This window comes from Perca flavescens, chromosome 15 (assembly GCF_004354835.1).
Source record: "Perca flavescens isolate YP-PL-M2 chromosome 15, PFLA_1.0, whole genome shotgun sequence".
NCBI classification, from domain to species: Eukaryota; Metazoa; Chordata; class Actinopteri; order Perciformes; family Percidae; genus Perca; species Perca flavescens.
The window spans coordinates 7,960,220-7,984,959 of NC_041345.1; the positions used below are offsets into that span (position 1 = coordinate 7,960,220).

The 24,740-nt window shown below is 41.1% G+C and overlaps 2 protein-coding genes across 3 annotated transcripts in view; one reads left to right on the forward strand and one right to left on the reverse strand.

The window, feature by feature from the left end:
* Positions 1-245: 245 nt before the first annotated feature.
* Positions 246-15,595, forward strand: arhgdia (Rho GDP dissociation inhibitor (GDI) alpha). 2 transcript variants are annotated; one of them, XM_028600123.1, is made up of 6 exons: positions 246-353; positions 10,042-10,237; positions 10,368-10,451; positions 11,013-11,089; positions 11,250-11,313; positions 13,923-15,595. In XM_028600123.1, exons 2-6 carry the CDS (start codon positions 10,048-10,050, stop codon positions 14,123-14,125), a joined length of 618 nt encoding a protein of 205 aa, XP_028455924.1. In that variant the 5' UTR covers positions 246-353; positions 10,042-10,047; the 3' UTR covers positions 14,126-15,595. The 2 variants fall into 2 exon arrangements, with proteins under 2 accessions (XP_028455924.1, XP_028455925.1); XM_028600124.1 differs by having other exon boundaries at positions 10,045-10,237.
* Positions 15,596-17,753: 2,158 nt separating this feature from the next.
* Positions 17,754-24,740, reverse strand: part of cdr2l (cerebellar degeneration-related protein 2-like) — a 12,161-nt gene continuing 5,174 nt past the window's right edge. Inside the window, exons 2-5 of the mRNA XM_028600020.1 lie at positions 24,649-24,740; positions 21,850-21,998; positions 20,233-20,397; positions 17,754-18,758 (exon numbers count right to left, since the gene is read on the reverse strand). The exon at positions 24,649-24,740 is cut by the window's right edge and continues 21 nt beyond it. Of these exons, the coding sequence (XP_028455821.1) occupies positions 17,819-18,758; positions 20,233-20,397; positions 21,850-21,998; positions 24,649-24,740 (1,346 nt within the window). The 3' untranslated portion in view covers positions 17,754-17,818. The remainder of the gene's footprint in view (positions 18,759-20,232; positions 20,398-21,849; positions 21,999-24,648) is intronic.

The following is a 24,740-nucleotide window of genomic DNA, read 5'->3' on the forward strand; positions in this document are numbered from 1 at the left end:
ATTTTAATTTGGCAGTTGATCAAGGTGAAGCTCATTTTAACTACTGTATTGTACTTTAGTCTACTTTAGCGATGCCTACTATTTCAGAATCAGAATACTTTATTGATCCCCTCAAGGAAATTATTTAGTTGTTAACTAAATAACCATAGATAACCATAAATAGATGGAAAATCTAGATGTAAAAGTAAGTTAAAAAGAAAAAAGTACAAGATGCTTTTATTTTGAAGGCAGTACACCGGACTTTGTCTCGCCTGGTTAGATGCCGTTGGCTCAGATTTTCCTCCGCCGCTTCACTTCATCCTCACCACCACCACCATTCACAAGCGACTGTCCCAACCTACGGCGGTATAACGGTAAGAGTTTAAGAAACACTTGCTTAACTCTTCTAATAACTCCTTTAGCCCAGTGGATATGGTTCTAGACAACGTACATCTCTGAGGTGCTTTGGTGTAGCTAAGTTAGTTAGCAAGTTTTTCGCCACTTGATAAGGAAGTATTAGCAACTTAACGTTACCCCATGAACGTATTTTTTTAAGGAAGGATTTGTTTACCAAAGAGCAACTTCCTGCAGTCAGGACTCTGCATTTTTAATCTACATGTATCTTCTTGTAGTCCTAGTAGTCGAGTATCATCTCCCAGTCCTTTAATGAATTGCTTAGTCATGAACGGTAGAAGTTATTCGGCGGCAGTGAGGACTGTACAATCAATCATTGGTTGTTCATTTCCGGGTGTTGAGCCTGATCTGAGCTGCCAGTGTTGGCCGTTAGGTAACAATGATCCATCGCCTTTTTAATTGTTCCAAACTCACACAATACGTGGGGGCATTGCTTAGCAGACCAACGTTTATTCAGGGGGACTAATATATATGCGTATATGGCTCGACAGTCGTGTGACACATGAGGAACATTTCCTCCCACTTCCTGGAACTTTTAACTTGAATTGGCCTGGGGGGGGGCTCACACCTTTTTAAACCTGCCACCATTTTGGCTTTTTTAAAGGCTTTCATAGTACACACAGATCACATCTGCTGAGATCAAATGTGCTTAAGTGTCATTTCTCAAGTGATTTCTCAAAGAGATAACGCAAACCGCGAATCCTCCATTTCCTTCCTTATGTGTGTGATTAATGGCCTTAAGTCCTTCCTTCTAGGACTTTGATAACTTTTAGAACACATTTCGGTCACAGCCTTAATTTTGCTTCTTCTCAAACTGAGAATTTTGCAGCCTTGCAGCAGGGGCCGGATGTCTCATTTGGCAGTTTCTGTTTCTCTCGTTTGACCTGGTTGATCTCGTGCAGGCCCGAGGAGGAAGAATTAAACCACTAAAGAATCAGCATGTAGCATTTTCATTGGATGCATTTCCCTGACATTACTATGTATGCTCCGTACAAGCTCAAGCAGCTCACAGTAATGAGTGCAGCAAACATCGTAAATTTAAAAAGTGAAGACGTGTACATCCTGTCTTTGGTTTTGAAGTGACAAACTACTCTATCTGCTGGTTACAGCTTCATTAATGCGACCGTTCATTTGGTTCAACTTATTTGATTCATTCAAGTATTTTGGGGTCCAATACAGACATCTTTTTCAAATGCATTTTTTTTTCTGCATGCAATGGTAGTGACAAATTATGTCTGTGGCCTCTTCTATTTCAGCTCAGTGTCACAGGGGAATAGGTGCTGGGATGCTAGCCAGCCCCCCCTCCTCCCCTACACAGACCAGTGTGAGCTAGTAATGATCAGCCTCTTTTTCTCAGGCAGAACATGGCTTCCCTCAGCCTCATCAGCAGCCTTCAGAAGCACATCCTCTCAGAAATGATGGGCTTCAATGCTGGGAAATGTTGGTAGTATTTAATAAAGGCCATACATTTTTTTTATTTTATTTTTTTTACTTTTCACCTCAAATTGTTTTGGTATTTGGTTGGTTAAATTTGCACGTTTTATACCACCTGTAATATCAGGTTGTTGCTAGAGATGGTCCGATACCATTTTTTGCTCTCCGATACCAATTCCGATACCTGAACTTACATTTCGGCCGATACCGAGTACCGATCCGATACCAATGTGTCATATATTTTATTATGTTTTAACAACTGTATATTTCTATCCCTGTATGTGGATAGTGGTATGTGATATTATTTCTATCTTTGTTGTCGGTCTGGCTCAGGTTAAACTCTTTGTGAAACAGGAACAAACACAAACAATGAATGCCACAGAACTTTCTTTTATTATGCAGTTTGACAGTCAATTATAACGGAAAAATAACTACTTTAACGTAGATTTTCTTTAGGGCTTTATTACGTGGTATCGGATTGGTGCATAAATTCCAGTACTTACCGATACCAGCGTTTTAGGCAGTATCGGAGCTATCGGTATCGGACCATCTCTAGTTGTTGCCATCCTTGAAGGTAGCCATCATACAGCTGTAATCCTTCATTGCGAAGAGTGTGTCACCTCCACCGAGGCTGTTGTCCAGGGAGGCAGACCCCACTCTGGGAATAAGCCCTGACCTTTCCGCTGGCACCTTGGCTATCCCATTCACTGGCAGCTTCCTGCTGCTGCTGCACGCAGGGATTTCTCATCGGCTATTTTTAAAGCTTCCTATTTGTTCTGGTTCTTCCTGGGATAGTCGTGTTTAGTTTCTTTTTCTCACACGGCCACTTAGCTCTGTGGCTCATGTTCTTTGTGAGAAGATTAGTCTTCTTTACTAATACAGCAGTTTCTGCCTTGGATATCCTGCAAATAGGGATGTAACAATAAACTCAACTCGTGATTCGATTTTTTTAAATTACGATAACATTTTCTCACGATTGTGAGAACAGAATGAGCTGCGGTTAAATCTTACTTAATTTATATAAACTGTGCAAAACAACAGATGTGTCCTCTTATCAAAAGTGCAATTGAAATTGTATTTTAAATACAAAATGAATGATTAAATAAATAGGAAACAAAATCTCTTCAAATAAATAAACTAAGAAGACATAAGGACATCTTAAGTCAAACAAATTATCAAAAGTAGATAATGCCGTAGGCTGTTTAAAAATTGCGGGGGTTTAAAAAAAAAAAAAATCTTATCTCAACCAGTTGTAATCTTGTATCTTTTTACAGATACACAATGCATTGTCACATCCCTACCTACAAACCTTGTTTTTCCAAAATCTTGTTACCAAAATCTTGTGTTTCCAAAAGGCTCTTGGCCAATTGCTTTTCACTTAACGCCAAGCTCATAATGAGTTTTCTATGCTATTCCTTCTCTAATTTGCATCACTTTCATCTCCACCCCCTTCTCTGTTTCTGTTAGTTGGTTTCCTCTGCATTGCATCAGCTCTGCCAGAAGCTGTTGGTGTAACACTTCCTCAAAGCATTGGTATGTGTTGCACTACAGCCTCATCTTGGTCAGACCCAGTGTGATTTTAATCTTCTGACACATCTAGCCAGTGCTCTTTTTATTTATTTTTTACTTTTTTTGTTTGCATTAATATCATTATAGCATCTTTAAAACATTATTAGGTGGGGTTAGCCTCACAGGTGGAGTGTTAAGAAGATGAGTTGTGCTTCAGACTGGTACGTCGTGGTTTAGCGCGCAGTCGGATATGAATCATTTGGCCTGAAAAAGGAAGTTTGCAGTCATTTTCATGTCAGATTAAAAAGGTCTGGTGGCAGTCTGACATGCAAAGCAACCTTGCTAAACTAAAATTACTACGGCTGCTACTTAGTCACTATATCAAGTATAAAGGCTTCAATCAATTATTCTGTGAGGAAAAAACGGCTGATCAAGTGTAGGCGTCTCACCTATACTTGATCAGCTTTTACTTATTATTTTTTAGATAATTATTTGGGCATTTTTAGGCCTTTATTCACACAGGACAGCTGAAGACATGCAAGGGGAGAGACAGGGCGAATGACATGCAGCAAAGAACCGCAGGGCAGAGTCGAACCTGCGGCCGCTGCGTCGAGGAGTAAATCTCTATATATGGGTGCCTGCTGTACCAGGTGAGCTACCCAGGTGCCCTACTTGATCAGCTTTTGTCAAAGCATCATGATAAGATACACTAAAGTGTGGATAAAAGGGACATTGGGGGGGACCAATGCAAAGGTCTCTGGCAGACTGGGTGTTGCATGAAAGAGACTAAACAAAGACCGGAGATCAAAGCAGCCATATATCGGAGTGACTTCTTCAATAGGGAGGTGAAGCCAAGAGCTAAAGGTCACTTCACAAAGGCTGCCAATTTTCACTTACTGTTAGTGAAACAGCATTTTATATCCTGTTGCCGTCTCTGAGGTAAATGCATGATGTGTACAGAGTAACCGTAATTTAGAGGAATTATTAGCTGTAAGACTTGCACATCTCAAATAATCAAAGGCGCATGTACTGTGCAAAACTACAAAGCTCCTTTTTAGGTTTGAGGATTTTCTAATGTCTGGCTGCCACATGTGCCTGCTGCGTTATCACCTTTTCCACGTTGTTGTTCCTCCCTGTGACGAGCCTGACCTGTAGCATCCACTCTATGATCAGTGGCATCATACAATTCATACAATACATCAAAAGACAATTCTACATGAAGATGTAGATCTTTAGCTCGCACCACGAACGCACCACGTATGCCATATTACGATATCCATAATCTAAGATGATATCTATCATATCACAATATCAATATAATATCGATATATTGCCCAGCTCTAATTTCCCTATTCCTCATTGAGCTCGTTGATCGATTATCTTCAGTAACGTGTGATGACACTAATGACTGAGAATCCTTTCGGTGTGTCACCGGTGACAGCTCCAAACACTTTTCTGTCCCTGAATGCCTCATTAGCCGTAATCCCACTTTATATAATCTCATAGCTCAGCCGTGTTGCTAAGGAACAGGCCTAATCTCAAGCCTTCTGCGGCTGCCAAGCCTGATGTGTTTGTAAAACTGCGCTGCTTAGCCCTGTCAAGCAAAGCGATTATCCTCCTGTAGGAGACCGCTGGAAGCAGGACTGTGTGGGTGAAGGTTGGGACACCGAGGTGAAGAGGTCCAATGGCATGTCCACTGTTTGTTTGCACGGTCTCATGACCTGTGTGTTGTCTCCCAGCAGGCTGAACAATGACAGGGCCTTTTCTTCTCAGATTAGTGAGTAGCCAGTTAGCCACACCCGCAGAGTTAGCTAGAAAGAATGTGCATCATTATGAAGGTTATTATGTCAGTAAACTAATCCATTTTATGCAGTGCATGGGCCTTTTTTATTAGTTGATTCAACAATTTCATACTCTGTTAAGATGGCATCTATGAGTGATATGGCTGTGTGCAGACATTGCATTACCAACTTATAAACTGTTTCTTCCTCCTTGGCTACTGCATATGATGGTAACTATGTAGTTGACAAGGAAAGACTGCAGGGAAGCTGCACTGGATAATGCACACTAAGCAATGATATACTGTAGCCGATATGCAGCATGAATCAGCACAATGTTTGTAACTCCTAAAATGCCATTAAAACTGCTTCATAAAATGTAGTTTTGCAACTTGAGTATAGTTTTCTGCATTTATTTTGGTTCTTATGTTTCTGATCGTCCAAACTACTCAGTGTCCCCGTTACCCATTCTGTCCTCAATAGGAAATCGTATATTTTCTATAATAGTAACCGGACAATAAACACCCACATGAAACGGAACTGACACTTTGTTGCAACACAAACAAATATATTTATTTACCTCTATTCACCCACACAATGACGCATATTTTCAGTTGTGATTGAACTGTATTTTTTGAGTTACTATATATATAGTAACTCAAAAAATACAGTTCAATCTAGGCCAACTTTGATCTTGACATATAGGCTAAGCATTCCCACTATTAATTACATTATCTTAATGCAGTGTGACTAAAACCTAAAATACAAACGTGAGCAATCACTATTATATCGACTCAAGGGCCACGTGCAATTTAGCTCGCAGGTGAAGAACAAACAACAAAAATCACCAGTTAACGTAATTTAAATTTGCAAGACCTATAGACTAATAAAAGACCAGGCTTAAATGAACTGACAACATAAGTTATACAACTTACAGTTCTCAAGGACATACACGCACAATCTCATCTGGCTTATCATCCGGACAGCGTCTCTTTTTCGTTTCTCTACATGCACTCTAACAATGTAGCCCTATTTCTAACACCGTGGTGGGCCGCAACGGTCAAATCAACAGAGGAAACACTGGATTTGATATTGATGCTAAAGTTATTCTTTTTTTTATTTTTATTTTTTTAAGAAATATAAACAATTTTCTGCAAAAGCCTATAAAGATGCAAAAGTTCTCAAATGTTGTTGAAACCCTAGCAGCTGTACAATAACTTTGCAATCTTGAAATTTCAGTCGGAAATTGGCAAACTTATAGTTTAAACAAAATTAAACACGCTGCACAACTCTTCTCCAACACCACATGCTTCCACTGTGAAGAAGAGAGAGAGAGAGATTTTTATCAGGGTCCCCGATGAAGTCAAAAACAGCGGAGGATTTCTTAAATCCAGTTGTGCTAGCATTTAAAAGAGTAGCCCACCACTTTAGCATTGCACCTATAGCATTGCCAGTCTCACAATGGACATGCAGTTTGAAAAAAACATTGTGTTAAATGTCCTGCATCTTTGTCCTCCATAGACTTTAAATGTAGCAGAAGCCTCCTACATGTCTTGGGACTCTAAGTGTTTATAAAACGGTTCGCTCAAATTAAACACTGTGATTGCAGCCATATACAACGGCTACGATTCAAATTCTTTGGCGCTATGAGCATCACTCCGTGTCGGAGAAAAAAATGTTAGACTAACAAACTGGTAGCTGGTCCCACGGCACGGGGGAGCCGTTCATCTGCACACACGCTGCCATCCCGCCATTTCGCGTTGGGCCTAACCGCGTACCGCGACCTGTCGTGAGCTGTTGCTCAAGTATAGTGCAGCTCTCTACCCAACGTATGTCTAAAAGAACCCATCCCTTCCTCCTCTGTAACAGTTTGGTACACTGCAGTCACTGTGCAACTTTCTGCAGGAGACTAGAGGAAGTAAGAAAAAACAAACTATCGATACTTCAAGAAAGTGACAGCACCACTGTTATCAGCTTTTTCCTGTCTCTCTTTCTCTCTCTCTCTCTCTCTCTCTCCCCCCCTCCATGCAACATGACTCCTCTCCCTCATTCCCTCCGACCAGAAACACTCAACACACAGCTGACCTGCTATTGGCAGAAAAGGAATTTGTGCTTTAGTGGGAGCTCAGAGAGGCCCCATTTGGAAAGGAGAAAAAAAACGGTGCTGTGTTCTCAGTTCCTGCTTGGCTAATACACAATTGCAAATGGCAGACAGAAGAGCATTAGACAGGCAGAGTGACACACCGGTTTTTGTGGTGTTGCAGGGAGCGTCTGTGATTTACTGTGGTTCTTCAGATTGTAAATTGTGTTTTGGGTATTACTTTTACTTTTACCCAGATGATCCACCTGGGTTCACCATGTTGAAGCCTGTTTGCATTTGTCTGATTTGTTAGCTTGCCTGTGTTGATTTTATGAGGACCTTTTTAACTCACCCGTTAGCACTGATTTGCAACCGTAAACAAAACCGAGCCAGCCAATACGAAGGGATTATTTACACTGACAAGAAGTATAGTTTAATTGGACTTAAATGGAGAAGCAGTTTATCACCCACGTCTTCCTCTTTCACTTTAGGGTAGTTGATTTTTCTGTACACAGATTATCGACATTCAAACATTGATTTGACTTGGTGCTGTTTCAGCCCCTTAACATAATTTTACATTTTTCAGAGAGATGCATCCACTTTTTAAAGTATGACGGCTCTGGTTTCTGCTCAGTTGAATATACTTAAATACAGGAAGTTGGGTTCTTTCAACATGCAAATGTCAAAACATTTAGGATGAGCAGTTTGTGGGCGTAGTTGCCTGTTGACTGAGAGGAATGTTTTCGCAGTGGCCAGAAAAAGAAAAGTCAGATTGACTGACCCCACTGCTATGTTTGACATTACGAAGTAGTATCAGTTCTCCTAATAGCACATTTATAGCCGCTTATTTCTGCCTGTTTCAGGAAATAAGAACTCAACTTTATTGACAAGCACGTACTTGGCATTTTGCAAGCTGCTATGAAAACAGCTGAAACCCCAGTAGACCGATTAGTGTGTTGTTGTGGACTGCAGGGAGAACGAGAGGAGAACCGACCACACAGAACAAGTGTTACGAGAGCACCGTTCTCCAGCTGCCGCTTGGCTGTTGCAGGTGTTGATCAGCGTTGTATGGCTGCGCCCGGCATATGTGCACCAGATGTTTGTTTTTTTTTCCCCCCACTGCATTTTATGAGCAACAATTGAGTTTTGTTGCACCTCCTATGTTCTCACAAAAATGAAGATGATCTCACTATGTTGTCGTGCCATTCCCTGCTCAGGATCCGCGTCCTCCCTTCTAATCAGCTGTGATGGTGCAGCTGGGTGTAGATGGCCCCATTTAGCACTGCTGTTTTTCTGTTGTCTGCCAGCAGTCTGTGGTGGAGGAGAGACGAGTGAGGGAAGAAGCCTGGAGCTCCGATAATAATCCGCTTTTAGACCACCATCCTGTGCTGTATGTCACCGCTGTGGAGCGGGCCAGATGGACACGTGTCCTGGCTCACGTCTCTGGTCGTGTTTTTTTTTTGTGTGTGTGTGTGTGTGTGTGCTCACATACAGTTAGGTCTAAGCATAAAACGCAATAAAACGGCCTCGTCTCTCGCCAAAAATAATGATACCGGGTAATGTTGGCCTTGATGATCCACACAGAGCTTGTTGTAAACACTTCATTTTACCGAGAAATCCTTTGTCGTGAAGTGAGCCTGCTATCTGTGGTCTGTGGTTCGTCATCCTTAACCTCGTCCATCTGTGTGACAAGGTTAAGAGTTGTCGCTGTGTTTTAAAACATTTTCATACTTCCGCGATGCTCCACCTATTGGCAGTATCTCCGAACTTAAGCAAATCACACTGAAAATATCAGGGAAAATAAACGGCAAACAAAGAGTAAGGCCCCATTTTCACATGGTATTAAAATCCTATAAGAGCGGTCCGATCACTAGTGGGCAGCTCTAATTAGGTATGTAGGAATGTGTCTCCAAATGCGTCTTGAGTGACCACTTCAGATTGGATCTCCCTTCCCCGCTCTATATGCAAATAAACATGTACATACACTGTGTGTGTGTGTGTGTGTGTGTGTGTGTGTGTGTGTGTGTGTGTGTGTGTGTGTGTGTGTGTGTGTGTGTGTGTGTGTGTGTGTGTGTGTGTCAGTTGTTACTCTCACATAAATCATACATACATTAGAAACTTGCGATGACTAATGAAAAAGTGCTGCCTACAGTCTTTGTGCTTGTCTACTGACGGGCACCGGGGCCTGTACCAATGGTATGAAACAGTACACACTTCCTGTCTCCTAAATGGGAGTGGCCTCATTTAAAAGTGTAGCGATCGTTGTGTGCGTGCATGGATGAAAAGATGTATTTGCATAATGTATTATTTTCTTTTGCAAACATTAGATATGTACACCGATAAAAGCCATATTTAGCATTAACCAAATAAGTTTTATTAGGCCGTTCTCCTAGTTAACATTTGTGTATCTGTGTTGCCAGGTCACGCAAGAGTTTGTCCCTGAGACAGAAACTGGTCACAAACAAGATAAATATTCTCCTGATTTGTCCTTGTCAGAATGTTTGGGACATATGTGGTTGGTGAAAAGTGGGTCCACTTGTGATCAGATCGGATTTAGGAAATAGTGTTTTAAGAGAAAGTATGTGATTTGTGGCGCTTCTTTCTACATGAACTGCTGCTTTACAAAGGTCAAAGTTCAGTGAGGTTTCCCTCCTGGATAAGTAATCCGTAACAATCATCCAGCAGCCGGATGTCAATTAACCAGGGGTTGTAGGTCCAATTTCATTACAGCAAAAGTAGAGAGTAAAAGGGTAAGCGGTCTGTTGTGTGGAGTCCTGCTGCCAGTCCTTGTTACTTTATTTTCACTGCTCTCTAACCTCTCTGCTGTCACTCTCTTGCTGTTATTAGCAGACCATGGCAGAGCAGGAGCCTACACCAGAGCAGCTGGCCGCGCTCGCAGCAGCCAACGAGTCTGACGAAAGCTCCGTCAACTACAAACCTCCCGCCCAGAAGAGCTTACAGGAGATCCAGGCGCTGGACCAGGATGATGAAAGCCTGCGCAAGTACAAGGAGACACTGCTGGGCAACGTCGCTGTGGTTGCAGGTTGGTGATCCCCCTCAGCAACTTTTCTAACGACAAGCATAAGCAAAACAGTCTCTCTGAATTGATCCTAATTTTGTATTTGTTCTCTCTCTCTCTCTCTCTCTCTCCCCCCTCTCTCTCCCTCTCAAAGATCCCAGTGCCCCCAACGTCCAGGTGACGCGAATGACTCTGTTATGTGAAACGGCCCCGGGCCCTCTAGTCCTTGACCTGTTGGGTAAGTGGCGCACACACACGTGGTCTGTGTGAGGCTGGGATCGGGACAAAACCCAACAGCAGCTTTTTACAGTGAACATGGGATCATGTATCTTTTACCATGTGAAAGATTGACAGAAGCCCACATGTAGGCGCTGTCTGTCCTCGCAGCAGACACAGTGGAAGAATTGGCTCGTAGTAACATTAATTATAAACTGTAATCACTCCCGTCCTTGTGTACAAATGGCATTAGTAATGACATGAATCCTGTGTAAGTGGGTTAATGAGCCATTTCCTGGTCACAGAGCTCCAACAGAGCAACGGAGCTTGGCTCACTGTGCCACCTGGTGGCCAGGATCATTACTACAGCGTGTTGAGAAATCCAAATACAACTTTGCTTTTGAGAATGGGATTTCTTTTCCTCCAGTAAAACGTAACCATAAAATCCCTACATGTGTATTAAACTTAATTTATATGTTTTAGACGCGTTCATGCTGTTCCAAACTGCTCTTGAAGTATATATCTGGACAGTCTTCACTCTTGCTTGACTTTTCTTTTCATGCTGTGCTGCTTTCCCTTCCAGGAGACCTGGAAAACTTCAAGAAGAACCCATTTGTGCTGAAGGAGGGAGTCGAATACAGAATAAAGATCAACTTCAAGGTGAGTGAGTCTGGTCTTTGTCAAACCCAGGATTCCTCTCTGTTTGTTATCTCAGGCTGTCGGAGTTGTGATGATGTTACTGCAGCTGCAGTGTGAGCTGTCTTTGTTTTGTCTCTGGGGAACTGTTGAGCAGGATGTGATTGCATGTTTATTTTTGCAGGTCAACAAGGAAATTGTGTCAGGCCTGAAGTACACTCAGCAAACCTTCAGGAAAGGAGTAAAACGTAAGGCTGACCCTGTTATTTTTCATTTATCCTCTGCAATTCCTAAATTGGATTTCAAGTGGAAATGTCATGTAAAGCAGCATCCTCTGACTTAAAAGAATAATTCAAAATTTTTGGGAAATATGCATATTGGCTTTCTTTCTATGACTTTAAGGGTAACTACAGTGTTGTTTTTTTTCTTTCAACCTGGATCTTTATTGTCCTATGTTTTTGTGTCTAAGTGACTGATGGGAACAACAATCTTTGGCATTGGTGCAGTATTAGGCGAGAACACTGCAGTCTGCAGCGGCAAAACAAGCTACAATGTATTCAAGTGAAAAAGACAAGGTTTTCTGCGCTTCTGCAATCCACAACAATCCGGTGCAACACAGATGTCTTCTTACTTTATAGTTTTTAAATTTTTTAAGGTGCATAACAGTGACTAACGTTTCGATGTACAGTTACATCTTCTTCAGAGTCATGTTAATAGGGCAATTGTCCAGCTTGTCTTTACCTTCACAAAAGTGCTCGTTTTGCCACAGACGGACTCAGATTTATATTCTGTGTCTGACAACATTATAGAAAGGATCCCTTCACAGATAGACCTTTTTAAAAACCTCTTTGAGCCCTTTTTTGTTTAACCAGAAACAGCTCTGAAGTCGCTAGCGCTAAACCCACCAGACTACATTTAAAAAAAAAGCAGTTTATTTCAACCAAAACTAAAGTTGTGATGGTTGGAAAAGTGGAAAGAGGACCCAAAACGTCTTTTCATAGTTTTACTTAGTTTCTGTTGAGTTTGAATGAAGTGTATTTTACGATGCTAAAATTACTGTTTATTTACATAAAGTCTGGTGGGTTTAGCGAACACAATTTCACGGATGTTTTTATGTTAAAAGGATCTTACTCTTTAACAGAAAGGTCGACCTCCTTAGAAATCCTTTCCATAATGTTGTCAGACACTTGGAATATTAATCTGAGTCTGTCAGTGGCAAAACGAGCACTTTTGTGAAGGTAAATACAAGCTTTACGATTGCGCCTTACATTGTAGCTTGTTTCACAGCTGCAGACTGCAGCGATCTTGCTTAATACTGGACCAGTTTCAAAGATTGTTGTTCCCATCAGTCACTTAGACATAAAAACATGGGAAAATAGGGTCCAGGTTGAAAAAACGTCCTGTGAGAATAAGACCTTTGGATGACGAGATCGATACTATTCATGTCTGTACAGAAAATATCAAGCTGCAGCCGGTTAGCTTAGCTTATAGCATATTTTCCAAAATGACAGCCTTGTTTAAAAAGACCCTACATGTTCTTGTTGGAATGATTAAGCTGCAGGTCGTACTGTATGTTTAGGTTTGTGGAGATTGTATGCTTTACCTATCAGTCCTTCCAGAATTTAAAATTTTTTTTTTTTGTGATTGTTGCTGGCAAAAATACATGATTATGCGCCACGTTTTCTTAAAAACTGCGATGGAATATGCAGGATATTTATGCAATTTTATGTGATGAAATTGCGGGAACTTGCGAAAACTGCGGTTTGATGAAAAAGAAAAAAAAAGTGATTTTCCCCCAACACCCTGCTTTTCGATGACGTTCACGTCGCGTAATTACATCACTTCATAACGTTCCCAACAGGGGAAAATGGCTGCTCTTGTGTGAAGTAAACACAACATTTTTCAACTTTCTGCTAGAGTCCGGATCGGGCCAAATTTTTCTGTCCAAGCCCGGCCCGCGTCCGACAAGTATTAAGGTATTTGTGTCCGAGCCCGACACAGTTAAAATCTTATTTTTTTTTTTCCTCATACTAATGACACATGTAGGCTACGTTTGTTTGTGTGGAAGTCCCGCTTTTGTTAAACAACTGTAGGAAGGCATTCGGAAATGTGAACAGATGAGCGCATCAGCGCACACAGGGCAACAAGCGCACGTTAATCAGCTGTTAAAATGTTCAATGTGTTAACCTTTCCTGATCGCTTCGCTTCCGACTGTGATCAGAAAACCAGCGGAGACTGCTTCCTCTTTCTCGATCTGTCTTCTGCCCACTTAACACACACACACACACACACACACACACACACACACACACACACACACACACACACACACACACACACACACACACACACAGAGAGAGCTCTCTTAAAAGGAGCCGCAGCACCATTTTAAAACAAATGCCTTATCGCGCCGATGTGACCGAGTCCGACCCGAACCCGACCATAATCTAAATTCTAATTCTAAATATCTGTCCGTAAACGCAACATTTTTCAACTTTATGCTAAGATATGTGACTTTTTTGCAACGAAAATGCGGGGGTTATGAAATGAAGCAAGCCCCGCATATTTTGCGCGGAAATCGGCAATTTATGCGGCCAAAGTGCAGCCTATTTGGAAAACATCCGGCCCACGCATAAATATGCGGACTTTGGCTGATTATACATTGAATTATGCGATCGCATAATCACGTTTTTCTGGAGGGACCGACTTGTTCTCAGTGAATAGGTTCATATTTATAAGCAGGCAGCATTTCTGTTGCTGTCAAATCTGTATGAATGTATTTTTTGCAAATGGAATTGAAGATGTGCTCAAGAAGCTTCTTCCATCTCCCTTGTCTTTGCCTCTCTCTAACGTCCAGTTGACAAGTCGGACTACATGGTCGGCAGCTACGGCCCCAGACCGAACCAGGAATACGAGTTCCTCACCACCATGGAGGAGGCGCCCAAAGGGATGCTGACCCGCGGCACCTACACCATCAAGTCCAAGTTCACCGATGACGACAAACACGATCATCTCTCCTGGGATTGGTGCCTCACTATCAAGAAAGATTGGAAAGACTGATTTTCCCCCCACCCCCTCTCGCCATCCTCCATTGACCTCTTCCTCAGCCTTCTGCCTCTTTCTTTTCCCTGCTGTCATTCCATTATTTCTGTCTGGATTACATGTTGATTTAAGCTTTTGCTCTCTCCGTCCATCGACAACCTGCTCTTACAGTTTACGTTCTTTTTCTAAATTCCGATCACTTCATCATTCCTCCCAACGTTAACGCTTCATTTGTTTGCATCTGCCTTTTTCTGTTAAGTATTACATCTTAGAAATGGAGAAAGCAAACAATGTGCACAATCCAGATTTTACTGTAATGGTTTGTTTATAAAAGGAAAAAAAATAAGTAAAAAAAAAATCTAGTCGTTTAACTGCTCTTGGAAAAGTGATAAACTATGTGATTCCCACTGCCCTTTAGCGCTTTCTTTTCTTCCCCCTTTTCACTTATCAGATTGTTTTGTACAATTACCGCGATCTGCCTTGGAAAGCATTGTACAGGTAGCAGTAGTGCTGTATGTACGTAGCCACTGTACGGTCATTGCTGGACACAGCCCTCCTAAAGCCTCTGAGCCGATTATTTGTACCAGGGTCTTGGTTAAATATTTGGAATTTAGGCCACCTCTTTTTTTAAATGATTTAGCACCCTACAGCTGACAGAACGGGGGGGACATTATTACCTCTAACCCCTTGTGACCCCTCTCTGTAGGTGTGGCTGTTGCTCTCCTGATCAGGGTATTTTGGCAGGTTTGTTAGCAGCCATGTGGCCTTAACAAGAACCCATAGGAAGAAAGTCAACTTAATTAAGCCATTTGCCTTCAGATTATATTTGCCAGGCCACCATGTGAGTCTGTTTTTTTTAAACAATAGGTAATACAAGGACAGGGAGTCGGGACTAAGGACTTTTAACACCTTTTTTTTTATTTCAGGTTTGACAAGTTGTTAAACCATTACGTGTTGGTGTCGATCATATTAGCTCTATTTACATCTTTTTCTTTGCAGTACTTGTAGCTGTCTAAATATCAGAACTGTAAAGATGGGTATTTAGGTTGTAATGGTTCTTTGTCACATGGTGTCCTCTCGAGTCCCCGAGGCCATATTTCCAGCGTGTCCAAGGTCTGTTAAACCGCTCACCTTGTATTACTCAAGTTTAGAATTTTCCAATGCTGACTGTGCCTCCAGTCTCTTACAATCACATGCTGCTCCCGCTGACTCAGTGGCACTAATGTGCTCAACATCAGTCAGGTGAAAAGTTTTCTGTAATTGACTTCTAAAACCAGAGACATCAGCCCCACCCAGACATAAGTCTTTATTTTATTTTTTTGATATACACTCCAGAAGTATGGGAATGAAGTCCGTTCCTGCAGCTTCATTAAGCGCTCGTGTCACGGACTGATGGTTTTTTTTTTTCTCTGTGGGTTTGGGTTTGACTCAATGTATGCTACTTGTATTACTGATCTCCTGTGTTCACAATAAAGTGTTCAGACAGAGCCTGCATGTGTCCTGTTGTTTTATTCAACATGCTGTATAATTTGATTTGTTGCAACCGTGAACACAAACAGGAATAAAGAACATGGTGGATTTTTTTTTTTTAATCAACAGAAAACATTTTAAATGGCCTACTACAAGAACTGACAACGTGGTAGCACAGCAGCGTAGAACCGATTGTTGTCATGTCTGACGTGATCAAACTAATCCCTGAAACAGATCATTGCCCTGCATGCTGTAAAACCACCAGACGCCATCTCCTTCACTACGCAAGTTAGAAGTTGTTAATCTAAGTAAACTAATCACCATGAAACACTTAATGCACAATACACTTTGGCAACTGTCTTGAAGGATTTGGTAGCATCCAACAAATTCAAATTACACGTTCAGATCTTTAAGTGACCTCAAGCTGGTCAAAAGCGTGAGAGTTCAGTTCCTGTGTTAAAACTTATTTAGCACTTAGTGTTTATTAGACAGCTACATGCTTCAATGCCATAAGTAGTTTCAAAGCCAGTGGCTGCCTTTTTAAAAAAAAATAAATAAATAATTATTTGGCTTAATTATTGTTCACTATAAATAAAATAAAAAAAATTAAATTATTTCTGCATTAGTAAATCTCAATTAGAAAGACATCACGCACTAGACTGTCAAAGGACAGAAACAATAACCTCCATTCTAATTAGTCACTCAGAAAAAGGCATTTCATCAACAATCTTCCATCCATGTAGTGAAATATAAGATTTCACTTGTAGATTAATCAGCCATCCACTGCTAACAATATACATCATTAATCAACCAACTCCATGACTACAGGCGTCGACCCATCTCCGTGCGTGTTGTAACTGTCTGACTCACCCTCCGCTAGCCTAGCTTAGCACTGATCCTGGAGGTAACTGGCTCCAACTAGCCTACTGCTCCCAATAAGTGACAAAATAACGCCAACATTTTCCTATTTACATGTTGTGATTTGTATAGTCACAGGGTGTACAAATAACAAGGTCACATGAGACACAGCCGTCTTCTAACCGTATACATACTGGGAACTATATTCTCAGGCGAAGCACTGCTACTTCTGCTACTTGGGCGGAGTGATTTGCTCGCAGCACCTGAGAAGCCCCGTGGTGAGGAGTAGAGAGCATAGACCAGACAGTAAAAGAATGGACACAGCTACGCCATATATTTCTACAGACACCAGTGAAGTCACTTTTCCGGTGATGGCTGAGCGTTACTGCGCAGCCTCCAACTGAGCTTGAAGACGTAGATGTGAAAGTTGTAAGTCTTCTGGTAGCTGTGCCAAGACAAATCTCAATCATTCCCAATCTTGCAGAGACAGATAGCGTAGGTATATGTAAGGAGATAACATAAGTGCAGAATAATTATTGCTAACTAAAATGTTAGTTAACATTAGTAATTAAACTTAAACAGCTAATCTAAGTCGAAACTGCCTGCGAGTTTCGACTGACTATACGGTAATTCCTCTACTATGTGAAAGAAAGTCGCGTGGCTATTTTTACAAAAGCGTCTGCTACGGAGCCATAACGTGAGGCCCAAGGTAATGGAGCCTTTTATACATTGTCGTGTTTCTTTAGAAATAAACAATGGACAAATAGAGTCTTTAAACGCTTCAGATGTAAAGTTATTCGCTGTCAAAGTGACGGCAACATGAATGGGAGTCAATGGGTTGCTAACTTCGTGCGTACCTTCAATCTTCCCATTGAAGGTACGCTTTCCAGATGCACGTTTACCCCCTTGGTATCGCGCTAATCACTCCGCCCAAGTAGCAGAAGTAGCAGTGCTTTGCCTTCTGAGAATATAGTTCCCAGTATGTATACGGTTAGAAGACGGCTGTGTCTCATGTGACCCTTTTATTTGTAAAAGCTGTGACTATACAAATCACAACATGTAAATAGGAACATGTTGGCGTTATTTTGTCACTTATTGGGAGCAGCAGGCTAGTTGGAACCGGTTACCTCCAGCATCTGAGCTACGCTAGGCTAGCGGTAGGGGGAGTCAGACAGAGTTACAACACGCAAGAAGATGAGAAGGGTATGTATGGACTTATCTAACTCTGGGGGATAACGGTGAATAAGCTGAAGTCCCAATAAGTCGGCGTGTTCCTTTAAGTCATGGGTGGTCAAATGTAAGACAAGAAGCCTTCAAAAACAGTGAGGTAAATTAAATATATTGTGTGCGGTCACTGTTTCCGGTGCGTGTAGTATCTCCTGCTCATTTGTTACTCTTTTTGCTCTTGGTGGATTTAATGTCGCACTTGGTCTTCTGCAGGCGGGAGAAGATCTCTTTGAACAGGGCCTTGTACTCCGGCGTGTTCTGGCTGAGACGTTTATCCACCTGCTCCACCTGCCTGCTGATCCCCTCCAGGGCCTCTGGGGTGGAGGGAGTTTGGGGGGGCGTGGGAGGGGTGGCAACGGCACCCGATGATGTCGAAGGCCCCGCGCAGACCATGCTGTACTCCTTCATGGAGGGGTCTCTGGAGACGGGCCGGGAGGTCTGCACCCCGGCGTGGCACAGGCTCTCCTCGTGGCGCCGGCACTTTCCCAGCAGCTCCTCGTACTTCTCCAGCAGGGCGTGGTACTGCTCGTCCACCTCCCGCAGGATGCTCATGCCGCGCTTGCGCACGCCATTGGCGTGCTGGGCGTAGCTGCCTTGGCGCCTGCCCGAGGCGTCGCGGGCCGAGATGGCGTTCAGGGCCGTGTCGCTGCAGCTTTTCCTCACCGGGCCTCCCTGCTGCCCCGTGTCCCCTGCCTCTCCAGCGCCTCCTTCGCCTCCCTCCTCCAGACCCACGCCCTCCTCCGGGGTGTCCGTCTCGGGCCCGTTGCGGAGCAGCGTCTCCAGGCCGTCTTCCATGCCCCTGATCAGACAGAGCCTGGACTTCCTCAGCTGCTGCATCTCCTGGAGCTCGGCCTCGAGCTCCCGGACGCGCAGCTGGCAGCCCTCGGCCCCTAAGAGACGCTGTTCCAGGCGCTCAAACTCCTGCAGCACCGCGGCGCACTCGCGCTCGGCGCCCTCCCTCCGGGAGCGCTCGGCGGCCACGGCTGAGCGCAGGGACGAGACGATGTCTCTCAGGCGCTCGTTCTCCTCATCCACCGGCTGTCTCTCAGCCAGGTCCACGCTGCCCGGGTTGGCCAGCAGGAAACCGTCCTCATACCTGATGGAAAGACGAGGTGCATTATTAAGCGTGTAGAAATTTTTAAAAGGGATACGCCACCGTTTGTTGAAATAGGGCTTATCACGGTCTCCTCTAGCTGGAGATAGGTGGGCCAATGCATTTTTTGTGCATGCATTGTTTTAGTCCGGTGCAACACCGGCAGCGCTAGTTAGCTTAGCATAGTGAATGGAATCCTATGTTGCCGGTTAGCATGTTGTAAGTAAAAGTGATCCAACAAAAGACAAAAAAACAACCTAATTAGTTGCACTGAGACAAAAAAAAAGCGTTGGCCCACCTATCTACAGCCAGGGTAGACCGTGATAAGCACTATTTCAACAAACGGTGGCGTATTCCTTTAAGCACAGTTTGTTAAATACTTTACAACTGCACAATCATACAATTAGGGCACCAATTTGGGCATTCTTTAAAAAGGCAATATAAAACCCAGTGTTGTGACCAAGTCATCTTTTTTAAAAGTCCCAAGTAATTCTCAAGTCATATGGTCCAAGTCGTATGTATGTCAAGTCGAGTCCCCAGTTAAGACAAGTCAAGCCCCAAATCAAGCAATCCGTTTTTGATGAGCAGATCATGCATTCAGCTGTTAGCTTTTTTTTTTTTTTTTTTTTTTTCGTGACATTTTTAAATCCAAAAGTGATGACTCGTGGCACAGACGCAGCCATTGAGGTGCTCTGGTTCCGACTAATGGGGCTTCATTTGGGGGGGCTTTGGTGTTACCATAGCAAGATGTATGATCCAACTGACAGCCAATTGTCATCCAATCATGACAATCACATACCGGGGAGCTTTTTGAGTCGTCCAATCATGATTTCACAGTTTGCGCTGCACAGCATACTTGACAGTTAAGACAGAAACGTGTTTCTCTTCTAATGTGCACGTACTGTACAGTACAGGCCAAAAGTTTGGACACACCTTCTCATTCAATGTGTTTCCTTTTTATTTCCATGACTATTTACATTGTAGATTCTCACTGAAGGCATCAAAACTATGAATGAACACATATGGAATCATGTACTTAACAAAAAAGTGTGAAATAACTTAAAACATGTCTTATATTTTAGATTCTTCAAAAGTAGCCACCCTTTGCTTTTTGTATTAATAAGGGAAAAAATTCCACTAATTAACCCTGACAAAGCACACCTGTGAAGTGAAAACCATTTCAGGTGACTACCTCATGAAGCTCATTGAGAGAACACCAAGGGTTTGCAGAGTTATCAAAAAAAGCAAAAGGTGGCTACTTTGAAGAATCTAAAATATAAGACATGTTTTCAGTTATTTCACACTTTTTTATTAAGTACATAATTACACATGTGTTCATACATAGTTTTGATGCCTTCAGTGAGAATCTACAATGTAAGTAGACGTGAAAATAAAGAAACCCACAGAATGAGAAGGTGTGTCCAAACTTTTGGCCTGTACTGTACATTAGAAAAAGAAACTCGGGACAGTTAGTGACCTTGGCGCGGTGCAGAGCTCTTTGAGGCAGGGGAAGGAGTGCACAGTCTTGCGCCGTTCCTTCTTCTCTCGACGGACCCTCAGCTCCTCCAGAGTCCGCAGCTCCTCCACCCGAGTTTTCAGGCTGTCCACCTGACCCTGCAAGGTCTCCATGGTGCCCGTCAACCTGTGCACACCCACAAGCCACAAATGTTTGTTCAGTGCTCGTTGCGTCATTATTACGGAGACCTAATTCTCTCTTTGGCGAGCATACCGTTCCTCTAAAGCCACAGTGAGCCGCTGTTACGACATATTTCAAATGAACAGAGGCAGCCACTGAGATCTTCGGCATTAAGACCACTAATGTGATTTGTAAAGAACTTCGATCCCCGATTATGAAATGGTTAAAGAGAGCAAAAATGTTAAGTCCTCTATAGTTGCCCTGGTGGAGGGGAGTGCCTTTAAACGCACAACTGTTCTAGCTTCAGTAAAAATGTGGAGTATCGTTCTTGTTACAGACCTATTTTCAGATAGTAATGAAGTAGAACTACTTCACTACTCTACTTAAGTACTAAAAGGCTGTATCTGTACTCTACTGGAGTATTATTTTTTTTTCCTCCTACTTCCACATATTTTCGATGAATTAAATACTTTTACTCCGATACATGTTTTATGTGCTGCATCGTTACTCGTTACTGTTGTGAATTCCTCACGCTACGGAGACTGTGTAGGTTACAGTGTGTAGTTACAGCTACGTTAGTTACGTACGTAATTTACGTAAGAAATCCCAGAGATCGCGTCGTGTTTCTTTTCATTACTGTTGCCCGTTCACAAGTCAGAGATGATGCAAGTTTGTACTCTTTCTATTTAGCTGTTGTTGCAGCAGATGAAGCTATTCCTGAGTTGTTTCAGTCTGCAGTGAGTACTGAATGTTTACCGTTTGACCCTGTGAAGTGAGGCTGTTAGTTTATCTGTCTGTCTGACCCTGTGAAGTGAGGCTGTTAGTTTATCTGTCTGTCTGACCCTGTGAAGTGAGGCTGTTAGTTTATCTGTCTGTCTGACCCTGTGATGTGAGGCTGTTAGTTTATCTGTCTGTCTGACCCTGTGATGTGAAGCTGATCTAGTTTATCTGGATGTTGCTAGCTTGCTAACTTTCCTGTAGCTACATCACACATGTTACTAGCTGGTTTTGGGGGGCTTAAATCGTTACTGTGCTGGAGAGGATGTTCATTTTACTTGCACAGTGTGATAATTGTACATTTTATTTCAGTATTTCTTAATATTTGTTATTTTTAATATAATATATGTATATTTGTTAATTCCTTTGGCTAAACATTTGAAATAATATAAACAATATGATATTCAAACTTTTGACTGCCTTCTTTAATAATAACTAAATAACACAATACTTGTACTTTTACTTTCAGTACTTGAGTAGTAGATTTTAAAATAAACTACTTGCAATACTTAAGTATAAAAAATGTTGAATACTTTAGTACTTCTACTTAAGTGTGGTGCTTAAAGAGCACTTCTACTTCTACTCAAGTCACTTTTTTGATAGAGCACTTGTACTTTTACTCAAGTATGGGTCTCTAGTACTTTATACACGTCTGCATATTTTTCGACAGTGTATGATCACCTGTCTATTTTCTGCTGCGAGGCCTTGCTCTCCAGTACCAGTTTCTCATTGGTGATCTCCAGCTCTCGGGCAGTGACATCCAGCTGTTCATACACCTTTGCATGCTGCTCGTTCATCTCCCTCAACATTTCCAACTGCTTGGACAGGTACTGCAAGGGAGACAAGTTTAAGGTTAAAATGATAAGTAACTAAATACATCTACAGTTGTTCATCTAACCCACTGATTCCCAACCGGGTGTACTTTTACCCCAGAGGGTGCACTGAGGAGTATCTCAGTTTGAAAAAACTGAAATTCCAATTTGATTGATAAAACCGAACCACATATTGAGTCAACTGTAATGGCTGGCCACCATGTTGTGTGATAAAGAACACTAGCGAGCAGAGAAGCAAAACTAGTTCGCTAAAATACATTCAGTTAAAAAACACATGACATATGATATAAAATAATGACATACTATCCTATGACTTTTTCATTACTTTTTATGACCTACCATATTTGGATTATGTCATTTTTAGACATACTATACAATCACTATTTTTGACATAGTATGCTATGACTTTTTCTTTTTTTACTTTTTTCCCCACATACTATATATTTTTTTTTGGTATTGGACTATAACTACTTGAGTCAAAAAAACAAACATATACCATTAAAAAAATCTAGGTTTCATTAAAGTTGTATGTTAAACAAGATGAAGAATTGTTTTTTTTGGAAAGCGTGGCTATATACGTGGCTATATGTAGTTTGCTGCTAGCATGGAGCCTGAAGTCGGAAGCCTGAAGTTTTTAATGTTCTATCAGACTAGAACTACTCGAGAGTCAAAAGAAAAAGAAAAAAAATACTCGAGAGTCTGCTTTTGAGACTTTGCTCTAATTTTCGGGACAATTAGGGCAGGATTCGGGACAACTGCTTGGATTTCGGGACTGTCCCAAATTTTTCGGGACGTCTGGTCACCTTAACTATACTATGATTTTTTTTCGAAATAACATACTAGGACTTTATTCCCCTCATACTATACTAGGACTTTTTCCACTTTTTTTTCAACATACAATATTATGACTTTTTTGACATAGCAGTGGCTGTTCTACATTGAATTACACCCAGGGTGAGACCCCCTTCGAGCGCCCCCCCCCAGCAGAATTTTGTATATACAATATATAGTGTATATTTATTTATTTGCCAATTCACCACACAGTGAAATGATAGATAACAGAAAACTGCTTTTCTTTTTAAAGTTCTCGTGCCACCCCCCCATGTGTCATGAAAAAATGCTGCCCTGGGTGGCTGCCTGGTTTGCCCGCGCCAAAAACTGCTACTGCAACATAGTATACTGTGACTTTTTTCGACATACTATACTATGACGTTTTTCTATTTTACTAATATTTTTGTATCACTTTTTTTCGACAGACTATACCATGAATTTTTATGTTTTTTTTATATCCTATACCATGACTTTATGTTTTTTTTTTATATCCTATACCATGACTTTTTATGTTTTTTTTTTATATCCTATACCATGACTTTTTATGTTTTTTTTTAATCCTATACCATGACTTTTTATGTTTTTTTTTTTATATCCTATACCATGACTTTTTTTTTTTTTTTAATCCTATACCATGACTTTTTATTTTTTTTTTTTTTTATATCCTATACCATGACTTTTTATGTTTTTTTTAATCCTATACCATGACTTTTTATGTTTTTTTTTAATCCTATACCATGACTTTTTATGTTTTTTTTTATATCCTATACCATGACTTTTTTTTTTTTTTTTATATCCTATACTATGACTTTTTATGTTTTTTTTTTTTATATCCTATACCATGACTTTTTATGTTTTTTTTTAATATCCTATACCATGACTTTTTATTTTTTTTTATATCCTATACCATGACTTATGTTTTTTTTATATCCTATACCATGACTTTTTATGGTTTTTTTTTTATATCCTATACCATGACTTTTTATGTTTTTTATTATATCCTGTACTATGATTTTTTCGACATACAATACTATGACTTTTCATGACTTTTATTTTTTTTAAATACTATGATAGGACTACTATACTACGACTTTTTAATCACTTTTCGACATACAATACTATGACTTTTTTTTAATCACTTTTTTCAACAGACTATACCATGACTTTTCATGACTTTTTTTTTTTTTTTTATCAATACTAGGACAACATACTATACTATGACTTTTTTATTACCTTTTGCGAGGTGTACCATGACTTTATTACTTTTTTCGAAATACTTTACTATGACTTTTTTCAACTTACTATAGTTTGACTTTGTCTTTTCATGACATACTATGACTTTGATTTTTTTATGACATACTATACTATGACTTTTTTAGACTTTTTATGACATACTACAGTATAATAATATACTGTAGTATGTCATTAAAAGCCATAGTATGTCCTTTAATGAAATACTATACTATGACTTTTTATGACATACTGTACTATGACTTTTCATGTCCTTTCATGACATACTGTACTAATAACTTTTAGGACATAATATACTGTGACTTTGTATGACATACTATACTATGACTTTGTATGACATACTATACTATGACTTTGTATGACATACTATACTATGACATACTATATGACTGAAAGTATTTAAAATGGGCCGTGGATGATTAGAATATATGAATGCAAATGCTTCTGAGGTAACTAGGATTTAAAGAAACTTGAGTTTTTTTATTTTTCTTCCGAGTGCTTCATGTTTGACAATAATTAGCTGAGACGTGCACTAGCAGAGTTACAATATGTGGGGCCAGCATACCTCTATCTCTTGTACGTGTTCGTCATTGTTGATGTACATCTGTTGTAGGGAGTCCTCCAGCTCCTTGTTGCGTTCCAGGAGGGTCTTGCCGA